Source organism: Marmota monax, unplaced genomic scaffold (assembly GCF_021218885.2).
Source record: "Marmota monax isolate L192 unplaced genomic scaffold, Marmota_monax_Labrador192_F-V1.1 WCK01_AAM20220418_F8-fsc00246, whole genome shotgun sequence".
Taxonomy (NCBI): domain Eukaryota; kingdom Metazoa; phylum Chordata; class Mammalia; order Rodentia; family Sciuridae; genus Marmota; species Marmota monax.
The window spans coordinates 1,454,017-1,476,925 of NW_026694838.1; the positions used below are offsets into that span (position 1 = coordinate 1,454,017).

The following is a 22,909-nucleotide window of genomic DNA, read 5'->3' on the forward strand; positions in this document are numbered from 1 at the left end:
AGTGAAGCATAATTTAATTTGCAATTCATTCATTATGCAGGAGCTTAACTACTGCATGACATCTCACCTATAAAGAGATCTTGCCATCCAGTGAGCAAATTTGCAGGATAACATGTTCAATGATATTCTTCAGTTTCCTTCCCATGTTAGTCAGCATTTCATAACTGTGACCAAAAAAACCTGATAAAAACAAGTTAGAATAAGTAGATTTTATGTTGGGATCATAGTTTGGGGTTCAGTCTATGGTCAGCCTGCTCCATAGCTCTGGGTCTGAGGTGAGGCAGAACATCATGGTGGATGGGTATGGCAGAGGAAAACTCAGCTCGCAGCAGCAGGAAAGTGGGGGGAGGGTCAAGCAAGTACCAGGGACAAAATATAATCCCTATGGATATGTCCCCATGACCTTCTTCCTCCAGCCATGTCTCATCTGCCTACAGTTACTACCTAGTAAATCCACTAAAATTATTAATCTATAAATTAACTAATGAATCAATTAGGTCACAGCTCTTATGATCTAATAAGTTCACCTATGATCATTTCTACATTACCTAGCATGAGCTTTTTAGGGTACACCTCTCATCCAAACCATAATACTTAACAAACTTTTTAGAAAAAATGCAAGACAAAATTGAGTAAACTATACTGAATATTAAAATATGAATAATATCACCACTTCAGTGTCTGGATATGTATATTTGTAATACATAGATGTTAAAGGATGATGTACTTTTATCATCTTAGTACAAGCAACTGCTTAATTATCTTTTTTGTGATAACAATATTAACACACTTAAGTTTTAAAGTCTAGAGGAGTTAGAAATTTTCATTTCTAGAAGTTGAATGGAACTTTAGTTTTTTACAAGAATGTCTATATCCCCATTCTGTTTTTTCTCAATAGACTTGTGTTAGATAAAAAATATTTTCTGCTCATGAGAATTGTCAAAAGTGACATACAACGAAGTTAAAGAACTTGTTCAAGACTCTGACTCTCAGCTTCAGGGAAGGATTAGGATACATCCTGTTGCAGTCCTAGTGCACATGCCACATTGCACAAGTATAGCCACTCTTTTTCTAACTTAGATTATTTTGAGAAGCAAAAGGACTCTCCAGTTTCTCTTGCTGGGAGGGTTAATTCTTTTTATTTGTTCCATATACTACAGGATAAATATCCTTGAAAAGGAATAAAAACCTCTTTTTAAGTTACACATTAGTGGCATAGGGTAAAAATAAAATATTTAACTCCAAATCATATTAATCCCTATAGTATTATGCTATAAGTACACAAAATATGGTAATAATACTATGTTATTATAAAATCATTGTATAACTCTGCATAGATAAAGTACCATGTAAATAAGTAGCACTTATTTATACTCTCTACCCATTCATAAAGGAAACCATATGAATACCAAGTAACATAGCACTGAAGAAAAAAAGGGATATTTTTAAAGCAATGATCCTTAGTAATAACTGAAACCCTGCCATGATCTCAAGTCAGTTGTAGAACCAAAGTCTATATAGTAAGACAAATATACTGTGAGTTCTTTAATTTATTTAGGCATATTTAGGTAAAATGTCTCAAACAAATTGAATGTACTACATCCAAATTCATTATATATTTTTGGCCTAAAAATAAATGATTGACACAAAAGTGTTCTTTTTTACTGGTTATCAGTCCTTTTATAAACTGCTTTTGAATATACATAACTGGAAAAAACATGTATATATAAAATTATAAATAAATGTCAAATTTCTCAATTTATTAAAGGAATAGAATTTAAGCCAATTCTTCTCTGGAGACTGTGTGTGTAATTCGGGGTCAGCAGAAATCATGGTATGTACCATCATAGAGTTTACATTCTCACACAGGGGATGATAAGTAATTACCAAAAAGGTGTGCAAATAATTATTAAGCTTTAACTCAGGCAAATGCTATACAGGAAAGTGACATGTCTTCTTGGCAGAATATAGAGTTTTATTGTAATGAATGCACAGGAAGGAGAATCTGAGCTTCCCAAACTAGCAGAAATTCATACAAAATCAATTAACTTGATAGTTGGAATATTCTGATATTTTTCATGTCAGATTTGTTGCTGTCCTTTGCAGACATTCTCATTTGAAAAGGATTTTTTTTGAGAAGTATAGATTTCTGAAATGTTCTGAAGACTTGTTTTCTTTAGAATTTAAAAAAATATCTATGCAATAAACAAATCTATATTAAGGACAATTTTAAAAAGCACCACTGAGGTATGACACTATCCTTACAAAGACTCAATTTACTAATTATTAACTGATTAATGCATTTTGACTCCAGCAACTTCTCACACAATAGTCAACAGATATATACACAAAAAGAGATCTTCAAGCTATTTCCATGGAAATGGAACTAACTTCTTACTTTCATCTTCCACTGATACAACTTCTCTGAGTCTGTGGTAATTCCATGTGAATATCAAATACGATAATGAAGAAACCATGACCACTTTAAATGCACATATCATTTGTGAGCTGAATTTATCTTCATAAATATTAAGGCATGTTTACTTGGATACACTAGAACTAAGACATGCATGAATTTCTTTGGAATTTTTGAGTATTAAGTGAAAAATATACTATGTACCAATAAAAATACATAAGGAAGGAGATGTTAGTGCCTTGATATTTTCCAATATTGATATATTTTAACATTTCAGTAAGATAGTAGAATTTTAACTACATTAAAAAGATTGAGTGCATTTGTATTCCTCTTAAATGACTCCAAAAATTGAAAAAAAAAAACAAAAACAAAACACCTTTTTAAAATGTGGCTACATTCAGATTCACTTCTCCTTTTTTTAATAGCTGCTTCCCCCCGCTATTTCTTAGTAAAGAAATTTCAAAAGGATAATTTTAGAATCTGTAACAATATTTAGATGTTTCCAGGTAAAAATTATCCTTTGACTGAGTCATCTCCTTTTAAGTTCCTCTTTGCTGATAGAACTCTATATTCATTTTTTTAATTGTGCTATATTTAGTAAAATACCTCTTGAACTTTTTCAGATGTGTATATTTAGAATTAATTTTGGTTCAATTTCAAAATAATGTAAGATATTATTTAAATCCTTCCTTTATAAACCTCATAAACCAATATTTTTTGAACAAATTATTGCAAATTCTTGAAAATTGAGTACTTTTAGTCTATATCCAGATAATATGTACAATTTAAATTAACTTGGGTGACTTCCTTAACCCTACGACCAAGAATTATTTTATACATAGAAGATATTTGATGTTTGTGTACTGAAATGTGTGATATTCTCTTCTAAAAATATGAATGCTAGGCTTGGTGGTACATGGCTGTAATCTTAACAATTTATGAGGTTGAGGCATGAGCATTGCAAGTTTGAGGCCAGCCTCAGCAACTTGGTGAGGCCCTTGGCAACTTAGCAAAACTCTCAAAAAAAGGACAGGGGGTATAGCTGAGTGGTGTAGCACTTCTGGGTTCAATCCCTAGTACAAAAAATAAATAAATAAAAAACACTACCACCACCACCACCAGCAAAAAACACCTGACAATAATAGAATTGTAGCCACATGTAGGAATTAGTATTAATCCATATATATATATATATATATATATATATATATATATATATATTACTATGCTTTCTGTTTTGAGATGATATTTAATTGGCCTGAATTTTCCCATACCTGATGTGTTCTGCAGCCAGGACTTGGAAGGGAATAGGTCCAAAAGTTGTGTTTTCCTTCAAACCTCACCTGTTGAGTCTCCCCCTCACTTGTGGACAATGTATTGGGTACACCTCAAAGCTTCTTGATTAACTTTAAGGTTGAGAATCCATCAGTTCATTTTCTGATATTAAAGTCTCATTAAATGAATCCTTGAATGTCTCGCTCAGTTTAAATCATCCTTCTTGCTGTTTTCAGGTTTCTGTAACCTCAGGCTTTTCCTTCCCTTTATTCTGCTGCCTTTGGCTTTTTAGGATCAGGGTGGGAGGAGGGAGGAGAGTGAACAAAGCAGAAAGATTTTTATTATCTCCTAACAGATGCAGAAAGACTGAATCATCTTTCACTGGTGGGTGAGGGAGAGTTTCACAGGCTCTATGGAGACAATCCCTTCCTCTGTCCCCCTGGAGTTCCTCAGCATCACAGAATTGAGTGGACTGAGTAATGCTTCATGAAGACTGACAGTATGAGACATTCCCTCAACCCCATTCCAGAGATAAATTCGTCCTGAGTCTCTGCTAGTATTGTTTGTCAAATGGGCAATCTTTTCAAAATGGTCCTGCATGACTATCTTTGTAGCATCCACTTAGTTCATAGGAAAAAGGCAAAAGTGAAGCTCTTTCTGTCTCAGATTCATAATTGGGGAAGTTCAAAGCCAACAACTAATCTTTCTGTTTCTTCAGGAGAGAAATAGGCTATAGCAGTCTGTTCGTGTTATAGAAAATGTACGCCAAATTTACCAAAGAATCCTCTATCAACCTGCTGTTCAGAGAGCATTAGGGAACAGGTATTTGAGTTTTTCTTTCTGGGGTAGAGTTAAGAATTTCCCTGTTAGTCTTCATTGTCTCAATTCTTTTTCTCTTGTCCTGAGCTGGTGGTGTATCCAGCACCACCGTGGGGAGAGGGGCTATGAAATTGCACAGTTCATTCTACTCTTAGGTTAATAACCTTCTACTAGAACTCCTCTTTCTTTGAATCACTGAACTTCCATTACCTGGCTGAAAAGCAGCAAAGGAAAGGGAAACTAGAGCTGGTTTGTGGTCTGGTAGCAAGCTCTGCCTCTTCTTAACAGTGTACTACCTTTATGTCAAATGACAGTGAAAGTCTACTTGTCACCTGTTTTTCTCAGGTCTGAGCTGTCACATATGATAACAGGGAAAGTCTTATTTAATATTGTGCTTCATAGGCAAAGCATTTTTTCAAAATATCTACTTTCTTCAAATGTTTGCTTAGGCATCACCTTCTCTATAAGACCTACACTAATCTTTCAAAGCCCTATTATGAACAGCCCTTTAGCCTATACCCCAATTCCTCTCAGTGTCTTTGGTATTATATTTTTCCTCAGTACTTAGTTGAAACCATCAGTAAGTAATTAGAAAATTTTTATTTTATTGTCTGCTGGTTTAGTATTTTAACTTTCTATCTTAGCTTTAAACCAAGATCCATGAAAGAAGAGATGCTATTTTGTTGCACTAATACAATTCAGGCTTTTAGAGGGTGTTTAGCTCCTCATAGATGATCAACAACTACTTGTTTAATTAAATTAAGAAAATTACACCTTGTATTCTCTAAAATTTGTCCTCTTTTGAAAAAGGGAGGAAAAAAATATTTTCATCTTATCTGCTTTATCTCCTTTAAAGCAAGCATATATGGCTGTCAACTAAAACAGAACAAGCAAACAGGGCCTCAGGTGCAGAGTGGAGGCTAAGAGCACAAGCTGTGGAAATCACCTGCCCAGGACCCCCTCTTCCAGCCTTTCCATTTACACAGTGACTTTCAGTCAACTTAACTGCACTTGCTCAGTCTCTTTGTATAAAACAGGAGGATTATAATTCTTCCCAAATTTACCTTGAGTTGTAACTGGCATGATGCACTCCAAGGATCACATATATAGAAACATTCCTCATGCAGTGCTAGTATTGTGCCTATTGTGGTTATTGCTGTTTCTACAATAATGTCCTTATGTAATTCCCAGGCAAAGTCTTACAGGCACAAATAACCCTTCTACTCCTGTTAAACTCTAAAATGAGGGAACATACTTCAACATGTACAGTACATATTAATATATAGAATAATGTCATACACTATAACTGATAACAAGAATATTAAAGAATTTGATTTTCTTTAGTATATACATTGATTGAAGTGAGGATTTTTAGGCTATACAAACATTTGAAAAGTTTGACAAATATTATAAAGATCTTTCCTATAAAACAATTCTTTTAATTATTTTAATTCTTTTACTATTATGTGAGCAATTTTTGAATTTTTCAGTCCTTCAGCTTAACCTGTATGAAAAAGTGAATTGTGTCAATGTCTCTAAGTTTCTAAAATGTCTGTGTTATTCATTTTAAGCATATCATTTATGTGACCTCAGTGATACTAGTAATATTTCTAATAATATGGATTAATGCCTCACAGGGGCAATAGTCAATTGCATGAGACTCCTTCCTTAACACAACTTACCTAACTACATGTAAAGAAAAATTTTTTCCCAAAATAGTATGCAACAACTGACATTGAGTTGCTAAGGAAAATTACTCAATTCATGATTCAGAGCAAACTTGGGTTGCTAATCTTGATGGACAAGTCTATTTTGATCAGCATGAAATGAAAGCCATGGTTGTTGAATCTGCCAGAGAGGAATGAGGAAGGAGAACATCCAAGCTGCTATTTTGTTATTCAAGGTCATGACTAACTCTCCATTTTACTTTGTTCCTCTTAGATTTAAAAATTAAAGAAAAATCATCCATCACCTAGGTTACTGCCTCAGCACCCAAAATACCTTTCTGATACCAGTTTTGCTAATTTCTGATACCGATTTTGCTAACTTCCAACTCATTCCCAACATAGCAGAGAGAATTTCTCTCCCCAACTATTCCTTAAAATAAAGACATAATTCAGATTCAACAAACTGTTTATAATTTAATGAATAGCTAGATGGGTTTTCCCCTATTTTCTCTTTTTACTTAACATAGGTTAGTTTTTCTTGTTTGTGAACCTCATATTGATGAAATGAAGAATGTAGGTATTTTTTGTGTGTGCCTGGTTATTTGGTTCAAAATAATGTTTTTGACATACAGTAATGTAGCACACATCATGTGGTCTTCTTTTATTTCTACAATTGCATAGTATGAGTTACAATGCATTGACCATTATTTCCTTGGTGCTTGCAGTGTGAGGTTAATTGAATAAGGCTACCATGAACATTATTATGCACATGTTTTTGAGGACACATTTTAACTTCTCTTAATGAAGTTAGTGGGACATGAAATAGGCATATTTTAACATAAGAAATTAACAAAAGTGTTTTCCAGTACATGAACTTAAGGTTTTTCTAAATTCTTACAGCTTTAGAGATTATTTATCTTTGTAATAGCTACATATCTGATAATATCTTTGCTTGGGAGTTTGAGGCAGGAGAATCACAAATTCAAAACTAGCCTTGGCAACTTACTGAGATCATGAGCAACTTAGGGAAACTCAATCTCAAAATAAAAATAAATAACTAACAATAATGATCTGGGGATATGGTTTGGTGGCTAAGCACCTGTAGGATAAAAAAAAGAAGGAGTAGAAGAAGAAAAAATTCTTTTCATCTCAAAATTTCTGAGAGAAAGGAATATAGGAGTGGCTTAGCTAAGTGGTTGTGATTCAGGACATCTCATGAGCTTGCAGTCAAGTTATGAAACAGGGTTCTGCAGACATCTGAATATGCTGGACAATATGCTTCCAAGTTTGCTCCTAGGTGGCCATTGAAAGGAAACTCTAGTTGTTTATGTTGAGGGCTCTTTGTGGATTTGGAGATATGGAGAAGAAACAAGAAACATGGAAGCCACAATCGTTAAAATAACATCTCAAAAGTTACATGCCATTTACTTCCAAAATCTGCTGTTGATAACAGAGACCAACAGGTGCTGAAGATGAAGCATTGAACAAGGCAGGCCTCACCCTTCCTCTGTGGATCTCATATTCTAGAATAAAGACATGGCTTTTTGGACACAATAAAGTATTAAATATAATAATATACTGTAAGCCTGTATTTATAAACTTACTTATAGACAATGTTGTATCTATAAATTGATTTGTTTCACTTATTGACTACGATTTAAGGAACTTGTGTAAGTAGATACATATTTTATACTCATTTTTAAAACATGTAAATTCACAGGATCATGTTCATTTTTTTCCCTAGACTGACATGGGACCTTATTTGACTCTTGTTGAGGGAAGCCCTGTTTGTTTTTTTTTTTTTTAATTTTTTAGTTGTAGTTGGACACAAACCTTTATTGTATTTTTTTAATGTGGTACTGAGGATTAAACCCAGGGCCTCACACATGCTAGGTGAGTTATCTACCCCTGAGCCATAACCCCAGCCCTGAAATGTTTTTAAATGTGGAATGGAAACAAAAAAGAATGAATATATATATATATATATATATATATATATATATATATATATAGAGAGAGAGAGAGAGAGAGAGAGAGAGAGAGAGAGAGACAAATCTTTCCCTGCCTTCAATAACTGTTAACTGAATTCCTAATGCTTTGTTGGCCTGTTTTATCCTGGGGATAAAACAAGGAGACAGACAAATATCTTTATCCTCATGTGCCCTAAAAAGTGGGGGCAGGCAAACAGTGAACAATAAACAACAAAAAATAACTTAAATCTGGGTAAGTGTCAAACAAATAACTAAGATGTGATGTTATGAAGAAAATCCAGGGAATTTTACTTTACATAGGATGTCAAGAAAGGGCATTATCAATAATGGATAAAAACAGAAGTAATTTCTAAAAAAATTAAAAAAAGAGAAGTTGAGACTGTAAGGTGTTGAAAAGAAGCCAGCTATCACCCTTAGGATGAGAATGATGGCAGGGAATAGCAGGTGCAGGACCCTGAAAGGAAGAAGAGTCTTGTGTAATTTGGGATGTGAATGAAGGTCCAGATGACTCAAGGACAGGAACCAGGGATGGCAATTCCCTGGATTTGCCAACAAGAAGCTATTGCTAACAGATGGCCTGGAAGCCACAGTAAAACGTTTGAATCGTATTTCAGGTAGGGTGTGGGTCAGGGGAATTACTTCATATATACATACCACCCGTGTCTTTAAGGAAGAAGTGTTTCTACGTGATTAGAAGAATAGTGAGGGCTGCAGTTTTTCTACTGATCTTCAGGTGCCTGACAACATAACTCAATTATTGACTTTTAGCTTTCTCGGGATCTAGTGTCATCCTACATCCAAGAGAGACATAGAATCACTTATCAATTCTATTATTATACCTATCTTTTAAAAATAATAATTATTTTATGGCAGTTATGAAATTTTTGCACTAGATTGAACAAATGTGTTTATATAGATTTAGATTTGGAGAGTTAAATGGCAAAAACTATCTCTATATTCCAAAAAATTAACAAATTTTTCCATAAATTGATTGATTAAAAAATGTAAGGATTCACATAGGCAGAATTAATAAAAGTACACTTATTCATGCCTATAAATTTTCTTGCTGATTTAATATGTGTCCAGAATTACTGAGGAAAGTAAAATGCCAGGTACAATTTAAAAAAAAAAATCAAAAAAGTAAAATATGTGTCAAATTAACAAGAAACCATAGTACAATTTAAGTAACAAAATTTTCCCTTTCCTCAGGAAATTAAAAAAAAAGGCTTCATTATTTCATATTTAATATCAGAAAATTTCAGAAGTATCTTATAGTAAAGGATATTTCTGGGGTACACCTATATGAATGCTAGCTCCCCTCTAAAATAAACTCCCTCACCCAACTCCTTTTCACTCACAACTTCTCCCCACCTTCAACTCCTTGCAATAACCAACCTGGTGTTCATCACTGAATATTGTTCTTTCAAGAATACCAGATAAATAGTATCATACAGTTCACCTTAAAGATTCATCTACGTTATTGAGGTAACAAATAAACACATGAAACAGTTTAACACTCGGAGCCATTAGTCATCAGGCAAATTCAAATTAATACTATAATATGATATCACTACAAACCCATTAGACTGGATAAAATAAAAACACTACCAGAAAGATCTAGTGTTAGTAGGAATGTGGACAATTGTGGCCCTCATACATTGCTAGTGGGAAAAAAAAAAAACAATATAGTTATCCTGGAGAACAATTTGATAACTTTTATAAAGTAAAAATCAAACACCTAATGTATTACTCATCAACCCGATTTCTAAATATTTACATGGGATAATTAAAAACTTATGTTCCAGAATAATAGCTTTTCAAAAGCAGTGATTTCTTTAGCTAAAATTATTTTTTTAGGAATGCTTACAAAAATGAACACATTAAGTTTCCTAGGTGAAATAGAAACTTCTTCTATTTTATTGGAGAATATATATAATTGTGTTAGTCATGAGCTTTAAAAAAATTTTAGTTGTAGATGGACACAATACATTTATTTTATTTATTTATTTTTATGTGGTGCTGAGGATCCAACCCAGTGCTTCACACGTCCTAGGCAAGCACTCTACCACTGAGCCACAGCCCCAGTCCGGTCATGAACCTTTCAAACTTATGTATTCTGCTTTGATATTACAGGTATTATGTACCTGAGGAATTATGTACAGGTATTATGTACAACTGAATTTGATACACTTGACTACCTGAGGATTGTGGAAACAGAGAGAAAATAATAACAAGAAAGATGGAAGGGAAGAACATGGATTCCATTGGGACCTCATTTTATAATCTGTGCACTAGGATTTCAGGCTTTCTAAATGTTTTAAAAATAATAACCAATAAAACAGGAAGTTACCTTGTTATTTAAAACTTGTTATTTGAAACTTGTTATTTGAAACTTATTTGAATTTACCTTGTTATGTGAAACTCTCTTTTCCATAATGCAAATTCTGAATGATTCAAGTTTTCTAGCCACATTATATAATAAAGGATATAAGTTTGGAAATCTGTAAGAGATGCAAATATCCCTTTTCTATTATATGAAACTAAAGTGCTTACTTAAAACGTGTTTAAACTTGAGATGAAGTTGATGAAGTTAGAATTCTTTCAAATTTCACTAGGACTTTTTAAATTTTTTTTCTCTTTTTTAACATTATTCCAGAATTCTTGCAACAAAAGTCATTTGGACTTTCCAAATGTATTCAGAAAGCACTAATTGGTGCTCATTCTCAATAAAGAACTTTTTTTAAAAAATCAATAGTTCTGGGTGCTAAAACTACTACTTAGCTCATTGGAAATCTGTGACTAAATGAGTGGATGAACATAAAATTTCTGTTATCTGGATTATTTATTATTCCTAGTTGTATAAATTTATGTTATATGAATATAAAATAGACTATTTAATGGAGGAGAGAAACTAAAGAAGAGAAACATTGCTAGCAACAAAACAGAAAAATAAATTTAGACAAACCTCATTAACTTTTAAAAGTGAGCAATAAAACCTTAACTTTGAGAAAATAATTTATCAATAGTCAAATAATTTAAACTTAAGGTAGTCTTCTAGAATTGGCTTTGGCCACAAGAATGGACCTTGAATTTTTATGACTTGAACTTAAAGATCAAAGGTATATCATAATTTTGGAAAAGAAAGAGTCAAGAAGAGAAAGAAATATTCTTGGAATCATAGCCACTCAGATGTATGTAAACAGGTTGATAAAATTCCCGCTTGAAAGTGAAAGTGTATACAGTTACCTGAACAAATTAGCTCCATGGCTCCAGACATCTGGACATAAGGTAAAAATTGGAAATTTTCATTTTCTGTTACTGCACTGTAGAAGATAAAACAGCAATACAAATTTTCAACACTTTTTCAATACAACTGAATTTGATACACTTGACTATGCATCTGAAAACACTCAGGTATTATATGAATTAGAACTGACTTTCATTCTCATCCACTTACTCTTAGTGACCTTTAAACAATCCAAGATCTAGAAAAGTTTAATCTTCTGTTCATATACCATTTGAAAGTGCACAGAGGTTGTATGCTGTGTTTGTGGGCCCTGTACAAATATTTATATGTCTGTGCATGATATATGTATGACCTTTTTTATTAGAAAAGAAAGCAAAAGTTTTTTTAGTTCCTTAAAATAATTTGTATTCTAGAAAAAAATGTCTTTCTTACAGAAATTGCAATTTGGAAGTGAATACAGAGGCACTTTGATAGATGTAAACTTGTGTCAAGTTGGAGGTGCTGACAGACAGATTAGTCATGCTCTGTCACATGAGAATGTTTTATTATTGTCTTGCCTTGTTATTTAAGTGTGCCTTTTTCTAGCTGTTCAGGTATTTGTTTGTCTCCTTAAATAGATGGGAGGTGTTTTGATATCAGCATAGTACTTTGTGCTTCTTTCCATCTGCAACTGTTTCCTGCATAAAAGAGTCTCAAATATAAGCTGATTAGCTAAGGATTAGGAAATCTAAATCTGTAAGGCATCATTTCCCAAATTTAACTGCCTTTATGGATTTTTACAACATCTACGTGATACATGGCCACTTATTTACTGAATATTTTTCATAAAATAAAGTACTATATATTTTAATATAATTATTTTATTTGATACAGTTAATAAAAGTCAAAACAAACAAACAAATCTGTAAATTTAGTGACATTTTTTCCTAATGAAAGAAACTGCAAAGTAAAGTCAATAAAACCAAAACAATGCTATCAAGTTTTTTATAAGATACTTTTGTTTACCATATGCTATTGATCTCTTCAAAAATTAGATTAGTTGGGCTGGGGAGGTGGCTCAAACGGTAGCGTGCTCACCTGGCATGCGTGCGGCCCAGGTTCTGTCCTCAGCACCACATACAAACAAAGATGTTGTGTTCACTGAAAACTAAAAAATAAATATTAAAATATTCTCTCTCTCTCTCTTTAAAAAAATTAGATTAGCAAATCAAGGGTAGTGGCTAAAGATTAATTGCAGATAATCTGAGACTTTTACCTCAATATCATAAGATATGTTGAAAAAAAGTTAAAAAGAAAAAACTTTGTAATTATGTGTATATATATATATATATATATATATATATATATATGTATATATATTTCTTGTTGCTAAATTCTGAGAGCTTGTGTATGCCATGTTTTGGTAATTAATGCCTATGACAACACTTAAAATGATCTATGTGACACTTGGAATTGTCTTGTGTTCTAGTGGCAGGTGTCCCAATTTTTTAATGAGACAAATACAACTACTTAACAGGACATAAATATTGAGAATGAGGGTATTTTGCATTTCCAGTATACCTTGAAACACTATAGTAAGTTACATCTAAATTACCTAAGAACAGTTTCCCAAAGTGATTATTTATTCTAAGGAAAGAAAGATTGGAAATTCAAAGGGCTATGTCATATACTCTCTCAGTAGCTCTTAATTCTTTTCTCAGAATTAGTTGAATCCAGTGTCTTGGTGTCATCCTAGACCAATTACATTAGTATTTTAAGAGGGTGACCTTCAGCATTGACATTTTCATGAGGACCTTCAGGTAGTTTTAACATGGAGCCAGGGTTAAGAATGATTGTTCTGTACCCTGTTTAAACATTAAGTGTGTGCTGGACATTGTGCCTTCTAAATGCCTGATATGCATCATACAGATGAAGAAATGCAAAGTATTTCCTTCTTGAACTATTTCTTGTTGGTAAATCATTATATCCTTCTCTAGCATTAACTTTTAAGGTTTGCATATCTTTGGGGGTTAAAATTGATCTTGAACTTCTATAGTTGGAACATTGCAGGAAATGCAGAATCCAGCTGTGTCTCTGGAGTGAGGGAGAGGCACCCCCCACATTGGCTGAGCATGTGACCGTGTTTTCATTATAGTCCAAATACAATACAAGTGCAGTTGGTAAGATCTGCCTTCTTATAGGAAAAATGATACTGCCTGAGACCCACACACTTATGGACCTACTTCATGATACAGTTAATTAAAGTCAAAACAAACAAAGCCCACTTTAGGCTTTTAAAATTACACATTAGTGTAGAGTGTGCAGGATGACCCACCCCATTTACAGGTTATGAAATCGTGTTGAATGCAACAAAGTCCCTATAGCGTCTATTTCATTGAAAAGGGTGTACAAGTGAAAAATTGAAAATATTATATTCATTATTTTTTGTAAATAACCACATTAAAGTTCTTTATAAAAAGATAAATAGGATATACTACAGTTTAATAATTACCCATTGATGTTTCTTTCTAACTGCAATTTACCATCCAATCTTTTATATATATATTCTGTTCAAAAGCCATAGATAGTTCAGATGACTTCAGAAAACATTTCATGGGTTAGCCTTGACTTACTTCATTTTAATCCAAAAAATATTTTCAGTGTATGTCATTTAAGTTTTCACATGAAGAGAATCAATAGCATTTAATGAAGACAGAGGATTTTATGCAATTGCATGTTCTAGAGGCTCCTCATCTGAGTGTTAGCTACAATTGTTCCATAGACACATATATAAAAAGGGGGGATGAATTTTACTAATTTTCACAAACATTCAGTCTTCTTTAAAAATAACCCATACTCTCATTGATTCAGTAAATATTTTGAAAAGTATTTGTTGGGCATATTAGCAGGTGCCAGGTATTTGCAAGCTTTGGGAAAAAAAAAAACACTGTTGAACATAAAAGTAGCTCTTGTCTGGAGGGGCCTAATGTTCTGCTTCTAACCTTGACATTTAAATCTAATTATTTTAACCTTTGTTTTTTCTTTGGGGAAGTAAAAATATATAAAAGTGCATAAGACAAATTCAGCTCAATGAGTTATCACATATTAAAATAAAAACTAATATAACCACCAACTGAGAGTGGAAATTAAATATTGCCAACACCTTAGAAAAGTCCTCATTATTTTCCCAGTTTCTGTACTCTTTCTCTGACTTCACAATAACTGCTGTCCTTTCTTTGAGCATCTTAATTCTTTCCTGTCAGTAAATTCTATATAAACAGGAATATAACATATTTGTATATATATGAATGAATGCACAGTATCTTTTGCTCATATTTTTTATTTATTGAATTCATTTTTGCTATATGTAACAATAATTCATAATTATGATTTATAAATTCAATAATTCATAATTCATAAATAGATATCTACTGATGTATAATATTTAATTATGTAAATATGTAATATTTTATTCTTACATTCTACTGTTTATCTGGGCCATATCCATTTGTGTCAAGTACTAAGACAATAATGCAACTTTTAACTTTCTTATACACGTTATTTAGTAGATATGTATAAGCATGCATTTTCAGAATAAATCCAGGAATGGGATTTGGGGGCTATTATATATATAGATGTTAACATTATCAGATAATGCCTCAATAATTTTCTTCCAGCAGTATATTAGTCCTAGCCACACCATAACCTCCCATTTTTCTTTGAGAAATGTTAAAACAAAAGAACAACAACAATAAATAATAAGGGAACTAAAGAAAATGAACTTACTAGAACATGACCTCACAGGGATGATTTTTCCCCCTATCATATCCTTATCTCCTCAGTGACCACTGTGTTTTCCTTCTCCACATTTTTTTCTCATAACCTTCTCAAATGCCCCAATTTTCATGTGGTATCTGTGAAGCCAGCACACTTTGGGGGAAGCTCTATTCTCACTTTGATATTAATGGTAAGAGAGAAACTAAAATATACAGCATATCCTCATTCTCTAGTTATGGATACTAGTTTTCTATATATGATTCCTTCCAGGCTAGTGATACATAAAATGAGAATTTTTGAGGGTCTTTAAACAACAAGGATCTCACTCTTTTGGAGAGATCTCTTGGAAAAGTTTATCTCTGCTTCATTAGTATAAGCAAGGAATCATAGTGATGCAGAGTCTTCACCAGCAACTTAGGACCACATGGTCAAGTAAAGTTTGGAACGAAGCTGATGCCATGGAGAATGGAGGAGGAGAGAGAACAAATCTGAGTTTTTGAGTAAATAGGCACGCTAAAGCCCATCTTACCTCAGTCTTTGTAATTAGATGTGCCAAGGCTTCCCAATTTGGTTTAGATGTTCCTGAAACTTGCAATCAAAATTCATCCTCACAGACAGGTCTGGGGATGCAGTTTAGTGATAGAGTGTTTGCCTAGCATTTACCAGTGCTAGGTGTGATCTTCAGCACTGCAAAAGAAAACTTTTTAAAAAGTCACAGACATTTATTTTATGTGAGTCATTAATGACTATTAATAAAATAAAGTTTGAATTTTACATACTGGAATTTATATCTCTGATAATTGATTCAGTCAAATAGACACATGTATCAAAAGGTGTTAGACTAATGTCAAAGAATAGAACTTGGTGAGAGATAAGGAAGTCATTCCAAGTATGGCAATTTACTTTCAGAAAGTTTCACTCTCCTGTGTGAACATTCACATTCATGTGCACACCCTGCTGCATTGAGGAACAGCCCCCTCAATAGGTCCTTTATAGGTCACTGACAGGTTGTTACTGAGAAATACAGAATGCCCTCTACCCCTGAAGTGTTCTATAGAAAAAAAAAAAACGGTATTCCAGTTCTGTTGGAACTGGAACATCACAATATTTTTTTTTAATTGCTGTATGTATAAACGTGGCTGTATAACCAATGTGATCCTGCAATCTATACACGTGGAAAAATAAGAATTCATACTCCATTTGAATCAAATGTATGATATGTCAAGATCATTGTATTGTCCCAATATCTTTTAAGACTCCTGGTTCTCCTGGAAGTACACAGTGATGTCTGCATCTCATCTTCAGATGCAAAGTTCTCTATGCTGTCTGATGATGCAAACTTCCTTATTCTACTTGTGACTTCACTTTCTAAAGTTCTCCTCCCCCACAGGCTGGAGGGCATCTTTCAAAATGACCTGACTTATATGTCAGCCATGCTCCTGCTCAAGTATTGCTTTCCAAATACAGGAGAAGTTCAAATGAGGCAGCTTATCCCATCCATTAAGTTAAATTTCAAGCTTTGCTGTTATTCCTCACCATGGGAAGATCCAATCATTGGTATCTGCAAAGGCTAGTTTATGAAACCTAAATATCACTAACTTGGTGCTGAAGGTGCTGTATCTTTTATTGGGCTCTGATATAAACTAATTTATTCTCCTGTGGGAAGATGAGCTGGTGAAATCATTTATTTTGTATGATTTTATTGTTTGATGAATGCATAGTAACAGACTCTTTGGTCCCAATTTCTTTTCAAAGCCTTTTAGCATAATGGTTACATGTTTTGTTTTGGCATATCAAGTGTCTACTGGTAACTATAATTGTGTATATTTATCCTCAATAGGAGGATAATTATAGGAATATCAGTGTTTTAAGGATTAAATCAGAGAAGTATTTAAACCCTCAAGTTACTTCTATAACTCAATGAATATTTAACAACAGTTATTTTGGTGCTATTATTTCTCTGGGAAAATGAGTTATCCAGAAAAAAAATGATGATTTCTACAAATTTTCATTAAACACATGCTCAAGGAATTTTATAGTTTAGTAATGGAGACAATTAATAGGCAAAGTAAAAAAATGCAGATTGTGATCAGTACTATGAAGCCATCAATTTCCTGTTTATAGCATATAAAAAGTGCAGATAGCAACTAATGTAGAAAAGTCATCCAGGCATGGCCAGGGTGAGAAGATGATGTTTGGATTGAAATTTAAAAGGTGAAATAAGCTATGGCGAATATTAGGTAGAGGGGGGAATTAAGCGAGGACTGTAGGCAGAGGACGGCATATACAAAGCCATGCAGTTGGGCCTGATTTCTGGAACTCCAGGGTAGCATGCCGGTATGAGGAGGAAGATCTTCCTTGTTAATGATGCTTTGGAGTGTGGAATTCCTATGGGATAGCCTCACAAGGAGCCTGAGGAGCAGGGGACACCCCTGGAATGTGGCTAAAGCAAAGAGTGGAGATTTATGAGATATAAGCAGGGGGTATTCAAAATTTAAAGGGTACATTAATGGAGCAAAAAGCCAAAATGTACAGAAATATTTTCAAAGAAAAGATTAAAATTTATCATTTTATGGAACATATATCTTGGGAGATATAGATTGACATTTAAAAATACTGTGCATATGATTCACTATATCTGTAAAATAAATGTTAACCAAAATCATATCAATAATACAGTGGTGAAATTAGTGTTATGAAAGAGTGAAACACTAGGTATTTAAAAATACTTGAAGTGTAAAACTAAATGAGCTTTTGTTTACTTTTTTAATTCAATGATCTCATCTATGTATGTTACAGAAAGGTGCACATTGTCTTTGTGATGCATGTAATATCAACGAATTTAAAGATATATCAATAAAATGACAACTGTACATATTTCTTATCAATTTTTTTTCAGTTTTACTATCTTAAGAGTGTAATAATTAGGCTTTTCCCCCTATCAAACTTAAAGCTATATTAAGTCTATGGGAATATGAAATCCTTAGATGAAAATGTAAAAATTCCAGAAAAATGTGTGATTAATCTTCTCAGTGACAAACATTCACAAGCTGTACCAAAATTTGGAGTCAGAATCTTCTATGTAATTGTAAGAACTCTCAATGAACAATGTCAATCAAGTTTTGTCTTCTTATACACCTCTTTTAATCCTAGATAAAATGTTTTATCAGTTTGAAGATGAGTTCATGTTTATAATCATATGTGAAACTGTAAAGACAGAAATAAAAAAATGAATAATCCAATTTACAACATAGAGACTCAGATTTAAATAACCCTTTATGATAGGAATCTGGGAATCTATTTTTAAAAGTTCATTCTAGCACACATATGCGCACACACACATGCACACATACACTAGGACTAACCCTCTCATATTTAATATGTATATGAATCTCTTCTACAATTTGTTAAAATAAAGATTCTGATTTGAGGATCTGGGTGGATCCCAGGGTTCTGCATTTCTACAAAGCTCCCAGGGGATACTGTTGCTGGTGGTCCAAGTCTTCTGGACAGATGGCTTTGTAACAATGTTTTGAAACTTTCCAGAAATGAGAAGCCCAAAAGCTTTTCTTGGCACTGACACTCAGACATTATCACTCAGATGACCAAAAATAAAACCTTTCTGTATTATGGTTTTTTAATTTGAGAGTAATTTCAATTTCACTTCTTTCCCTCTTTAAGAATATCATTTTAAACTAAAGGGCACCAGGAGGAGTAATAATCTCTAAATGCTGTTGCATTTAAAGAAGTGCCTTTTGCTAGAAGTTCAAATGTGTATTTACTCTCATCCCACACAAGGGTCAAATGGACCTGAGTCATTGTTAGTCTCTTTCTTCTGGGACATCCTCAAGGAGTTGACAATACCCCGGAATGTCTCACCTAATGGTCATTATCCCCAGATAGCCCACCTGTGAACACAGGGGTTCTTACCTCCAGCAGAGGCCAGAGAAAGAAATAGCCAGCCTTGAAAAAGGATCATATTTTTTTAAAGACAAATTAGGAACTAATTCCAGATTATGCACCAGTCCCATTAATTTAGCTCTCAGCTGAGAGAGAGCCTTAGAGAAGAAAAACCTCATTTATTTATAATACAGTGGCTCATTATTTTTCTTCCTGAAAAACATCTGTTTTTAGTTCTTCTGAACCATATTATACAAAAGCCTTGAAGTAGCATCTTTAGAATCAGATTCGAGAGCTGTTGTTATGAATCAGCAGTGGTCACTCTATAATGACAGTGATATTGGGCCTAATTGCTGTGTCAGGCGTTGTGCTACATACTTAATAAGCATTATCTTAATCTTACATAAGACTATGAGCTGAATACTAGTATTTCCTACATTTTAAAAAATGAGAGTTTTGAGGCTTATCAAGGCTAAAGTAACTTGTCTCAGGTCATTAAACAGTAAGTGACAGACATATGAATGAATCCAGAAAGCAGACCATGGTGACAGCAGATGGGCCTCTGAGTTAAAAGAACTTAAAATTTTCTTTGCCAGAGAGCTGTTCCTCCCCTATGCTAGTAAGATTTGGGTCACAGGATTATAGTTCTATTACACAGAATTTAACAACGCCCTGGAAAAATGAAGAATTGAGCCCTTAGAGGGGATTTCCTAGCAGAGGACTGGTCTCAATGCCCACAAGAGGCCTTCCTCTTTGAGAGCTGGTTGAAACATTGCCCAGCCCATCCTACCCACTATGGACACTATGAAATTAATGCTTGTTTAAAGTTTCTGCGCTCGCTGAAGTGTAAGATGTAAAATGCTGACTATTTTAGGCTTTTTGTACATGTATTTTTATAATGCTTCCTAAAACTTTAAAACACAATGAAAGAGGAGGTTACAGTACTTGCTTAATAAATTGAGATATACTAGTGATTGCTCTAAAAATTTCATCTTCAGTCCTTATCCTCAAGCCACATTATTCACATAATCACCATTTTCTCCAATATTTATTAATCTAAATATTGTGTGTGTATGTGAATGTTTTAAAACTGTGGGTGATTGAGAAAAGATAACAAATATGGTTTGAGAATATAGGTATTCAGGGTAATGTGGCAATTTAATATCTGACATTAAAAAAAACCTACTCTAGACCACATATCCACATATTCAGGAATATAAACTGAAATTGGATATAGGGTGGGAAATTTTGTATTTTTTTCTTTTTAAATTTTGTCCAAAAAATATTCACTGAGTGCTCCTAAAAACAAAAATGTCAGCTTTTACAAGGGTTCCTATTTTTCCTAGATCAGACAAATATAATCATCTTATGTGATGGCAGAGGTGGGTGTTGGAACTTAGGGCAGGGGAAGAAGTAAGCTCTGGGAAGTCCACTCACCTTCCAAATCCACACTTAGCTTCTATATCAAGTGTGTACGTGTGTGACGCAGGGTTGCGGGAGTTCTGTCAGATTTTAGTCATTTAAGACTGAATTACACGAATAGTATATGACTATCAGTCAAAACAGGTGTGTATTTATATGATTGCACTACATCAACCACTGTCTGAAATTCCAGCTCAGAAATGTTTGCAGAAATTAATGGTGACTTAAAGTCTGCAACTGCATTTTTTCTTCATAGTGCCAGGTTCTTAACAATCAAAGATGAATGAACTTCCCATGCCTTCAGTACAAGCAAGGAGGGGAAATACAAATGCACACATCCTGGGGGCAGAAGATGCAGCAAGACAAAGTTCTCCCTAGTAGTTCAATTGAGAGGGGAGAATGTCTGGCGGTCTGTGGGAGTGGATCTAATTATCACTCTCTTACTTTCATGAATAGGTTCCTTCTAAAAGAGGAGGAAGTAGACATTGTGCTTGAATTCTTAGACTACATTATGATAATTTAAGCATCCCATTCACAATTTTTTTTTAATAAGTCCTTCCTGAGGCTGGGCAGGTGGGTAGGAAGAACGTCAAACATGGGAAAGGCAGAAATAAATGATAACTCATGGTGTATTTATAGATGGTAGGGCAGAGCACCCTGGAAAACTGGAGAGATGCTTTAATATATTTTAATCCCCATCTGTACAGTTTGATCAGTTGGATTCAACATCAGGTGGATATATTTTTTTTCGTTTGTTTTCCACATTCCTGTAAACTTGCTTCATTTTTCCTTCACCATCAGTATTTTTTGGTAAAAGTCAACTCACACGTAATTTGTTTCTTGACCAATATTTTTTTTTTACTTAGCTTTACCAGTCAAAAATCCGATGACGACTATGAAGACTATGCTTCTAACAAAACCTGGGTCTTGACCCCTAAAGTTCCTGAAGGCGATGTCACTGTCATCTTAAACAACCTGCTGGAAGGATATGACAACAAACTTCGACCTGACATAGGAGGTATGATGAAGCCTCTCTGAGAGGACCACCTGAATGTGTCCACCTTATCAGAAGAAAAGCAGGGACATATTTCAAGAGCCAGAAAATTTTAAATTATACTTCTATGTTATAAAAAATAGAGAATGTAAATAGCATTCATGACTGGGTCAGAAGGGTATTGATCAGTTCTACATGAAAAAAAAAAATGATTTTCAAGTGAAGCTTGAGGACCAGAAATTCAAATTTTCTTAGTTATTCGGGACAAAAGCTGTAAAAAAAAATAGTGACAACTTCTTATGAAATACTATCAAAAAATAAGAAAAAATTAGAAAGGATACACTGGTTAACCTGCTGCTATGTAACAAACAAGGACCAAATTACTTGGCCAACAACAGAAAGCATTTCTTTAACACTGTACCCAGGGATAAACTAACTTGGCCCAAACCAGGCTGAGGCTGCTCATATGGGGCAGAGGTGCTCTAATCATCTTTCATTCTACTCTTGGAACTAGAATACTAGTTAGGAGAATCCTTTTCAAGGCAATAGAATAGAGCAAATGAGAAACTCGCAATGTTTAATGCTTAGGCTTAGAACTGGCAAATAAACTTTTGCCTATATATCATTACCCAGAGCAAGGCTGGTCAAGAATCTAGAGGTAGAGGAACAACATCACTGAGATGAAGGTCAGACTGCACATGCCAATATGCCTGAGGAATTCCATCCACTATGGAGTCTGGCATAGTTTTTCTGGGAAAATGAATAAAGATGAGAAAAAAATGTACTTTGTTGAATCAAAGCCCAGAATGCTATTATGAATCTTTGTTCATTAAATGCTAAATGAAAATGGAGCACCAGTATTTGGTCATGGATATTATATTATAGATTTTTATACCAGTCTTCACTGATAAATAGGTTTATAATGGGCTTCCATATGGTTTCCCCATCTTTTCTGTGTAGTTACAGCATGCGATAATTCACTGAGGGAGATTGATTTGGGGTTGGCTAGAGGTGTGTGAGGATAAAGTGGTCATAAAATGAATCAGCAGGGAGAAATGTTTCAAAAACAATTCATATTACTGGTGGCTCTTTATATCTACCTCATGTGTCTAATGTAGTTTTTTTTTTTCCTTGAGTTACTAACTAATTATTTTCTACATGGGTAAAGTCAGGTTAAGATATGAAAGTAGATCACAGAGTTTCAAGGTAAGATGGAAAAACTCAACCTGTCTTAGAGAAAAAAAATGAAAATAAGCTTTGAACAGTATCTTTTGATTTCTCCATTTTTATATAGTATCAAAAGGATAATCAGTTTCAAAACTCTACTATGCTTGTTTATTGCATTTACATCCACAAAAGGAGATATTCCTTTGAAAACATAGTTGTTATTCAAAGGTATTGAACTAGTAACTGGTACTAAAT

General features: G+C 33.7%; 1 protein-coding gene across 2 annotated transcripts in view; it reads left to right on the forward strand.

Annotated features, from left to right (window-relative positions):
- Positions 1-22,909, forward strand: part of Gabrg2 (gamma-aminobutyric acid type A receptor subunit gamma2) — a 90,324-nt gene that overhangs the window by 6,201 nt on the left and 61,214 nt on the right. For both annotated transcript variants that reach the window (XM_046426265.2, XM_046426262.2), the window contains exon 2: positions 21,360-21,511. In XM_046426265.2, the coding sequence (XP_046282221.1) occupies positions 21,360-21,511 (152 nt within the window). The remainder of the gene's footprint in view (positions 1-21,359; positions 21,512-22,909) is intronic.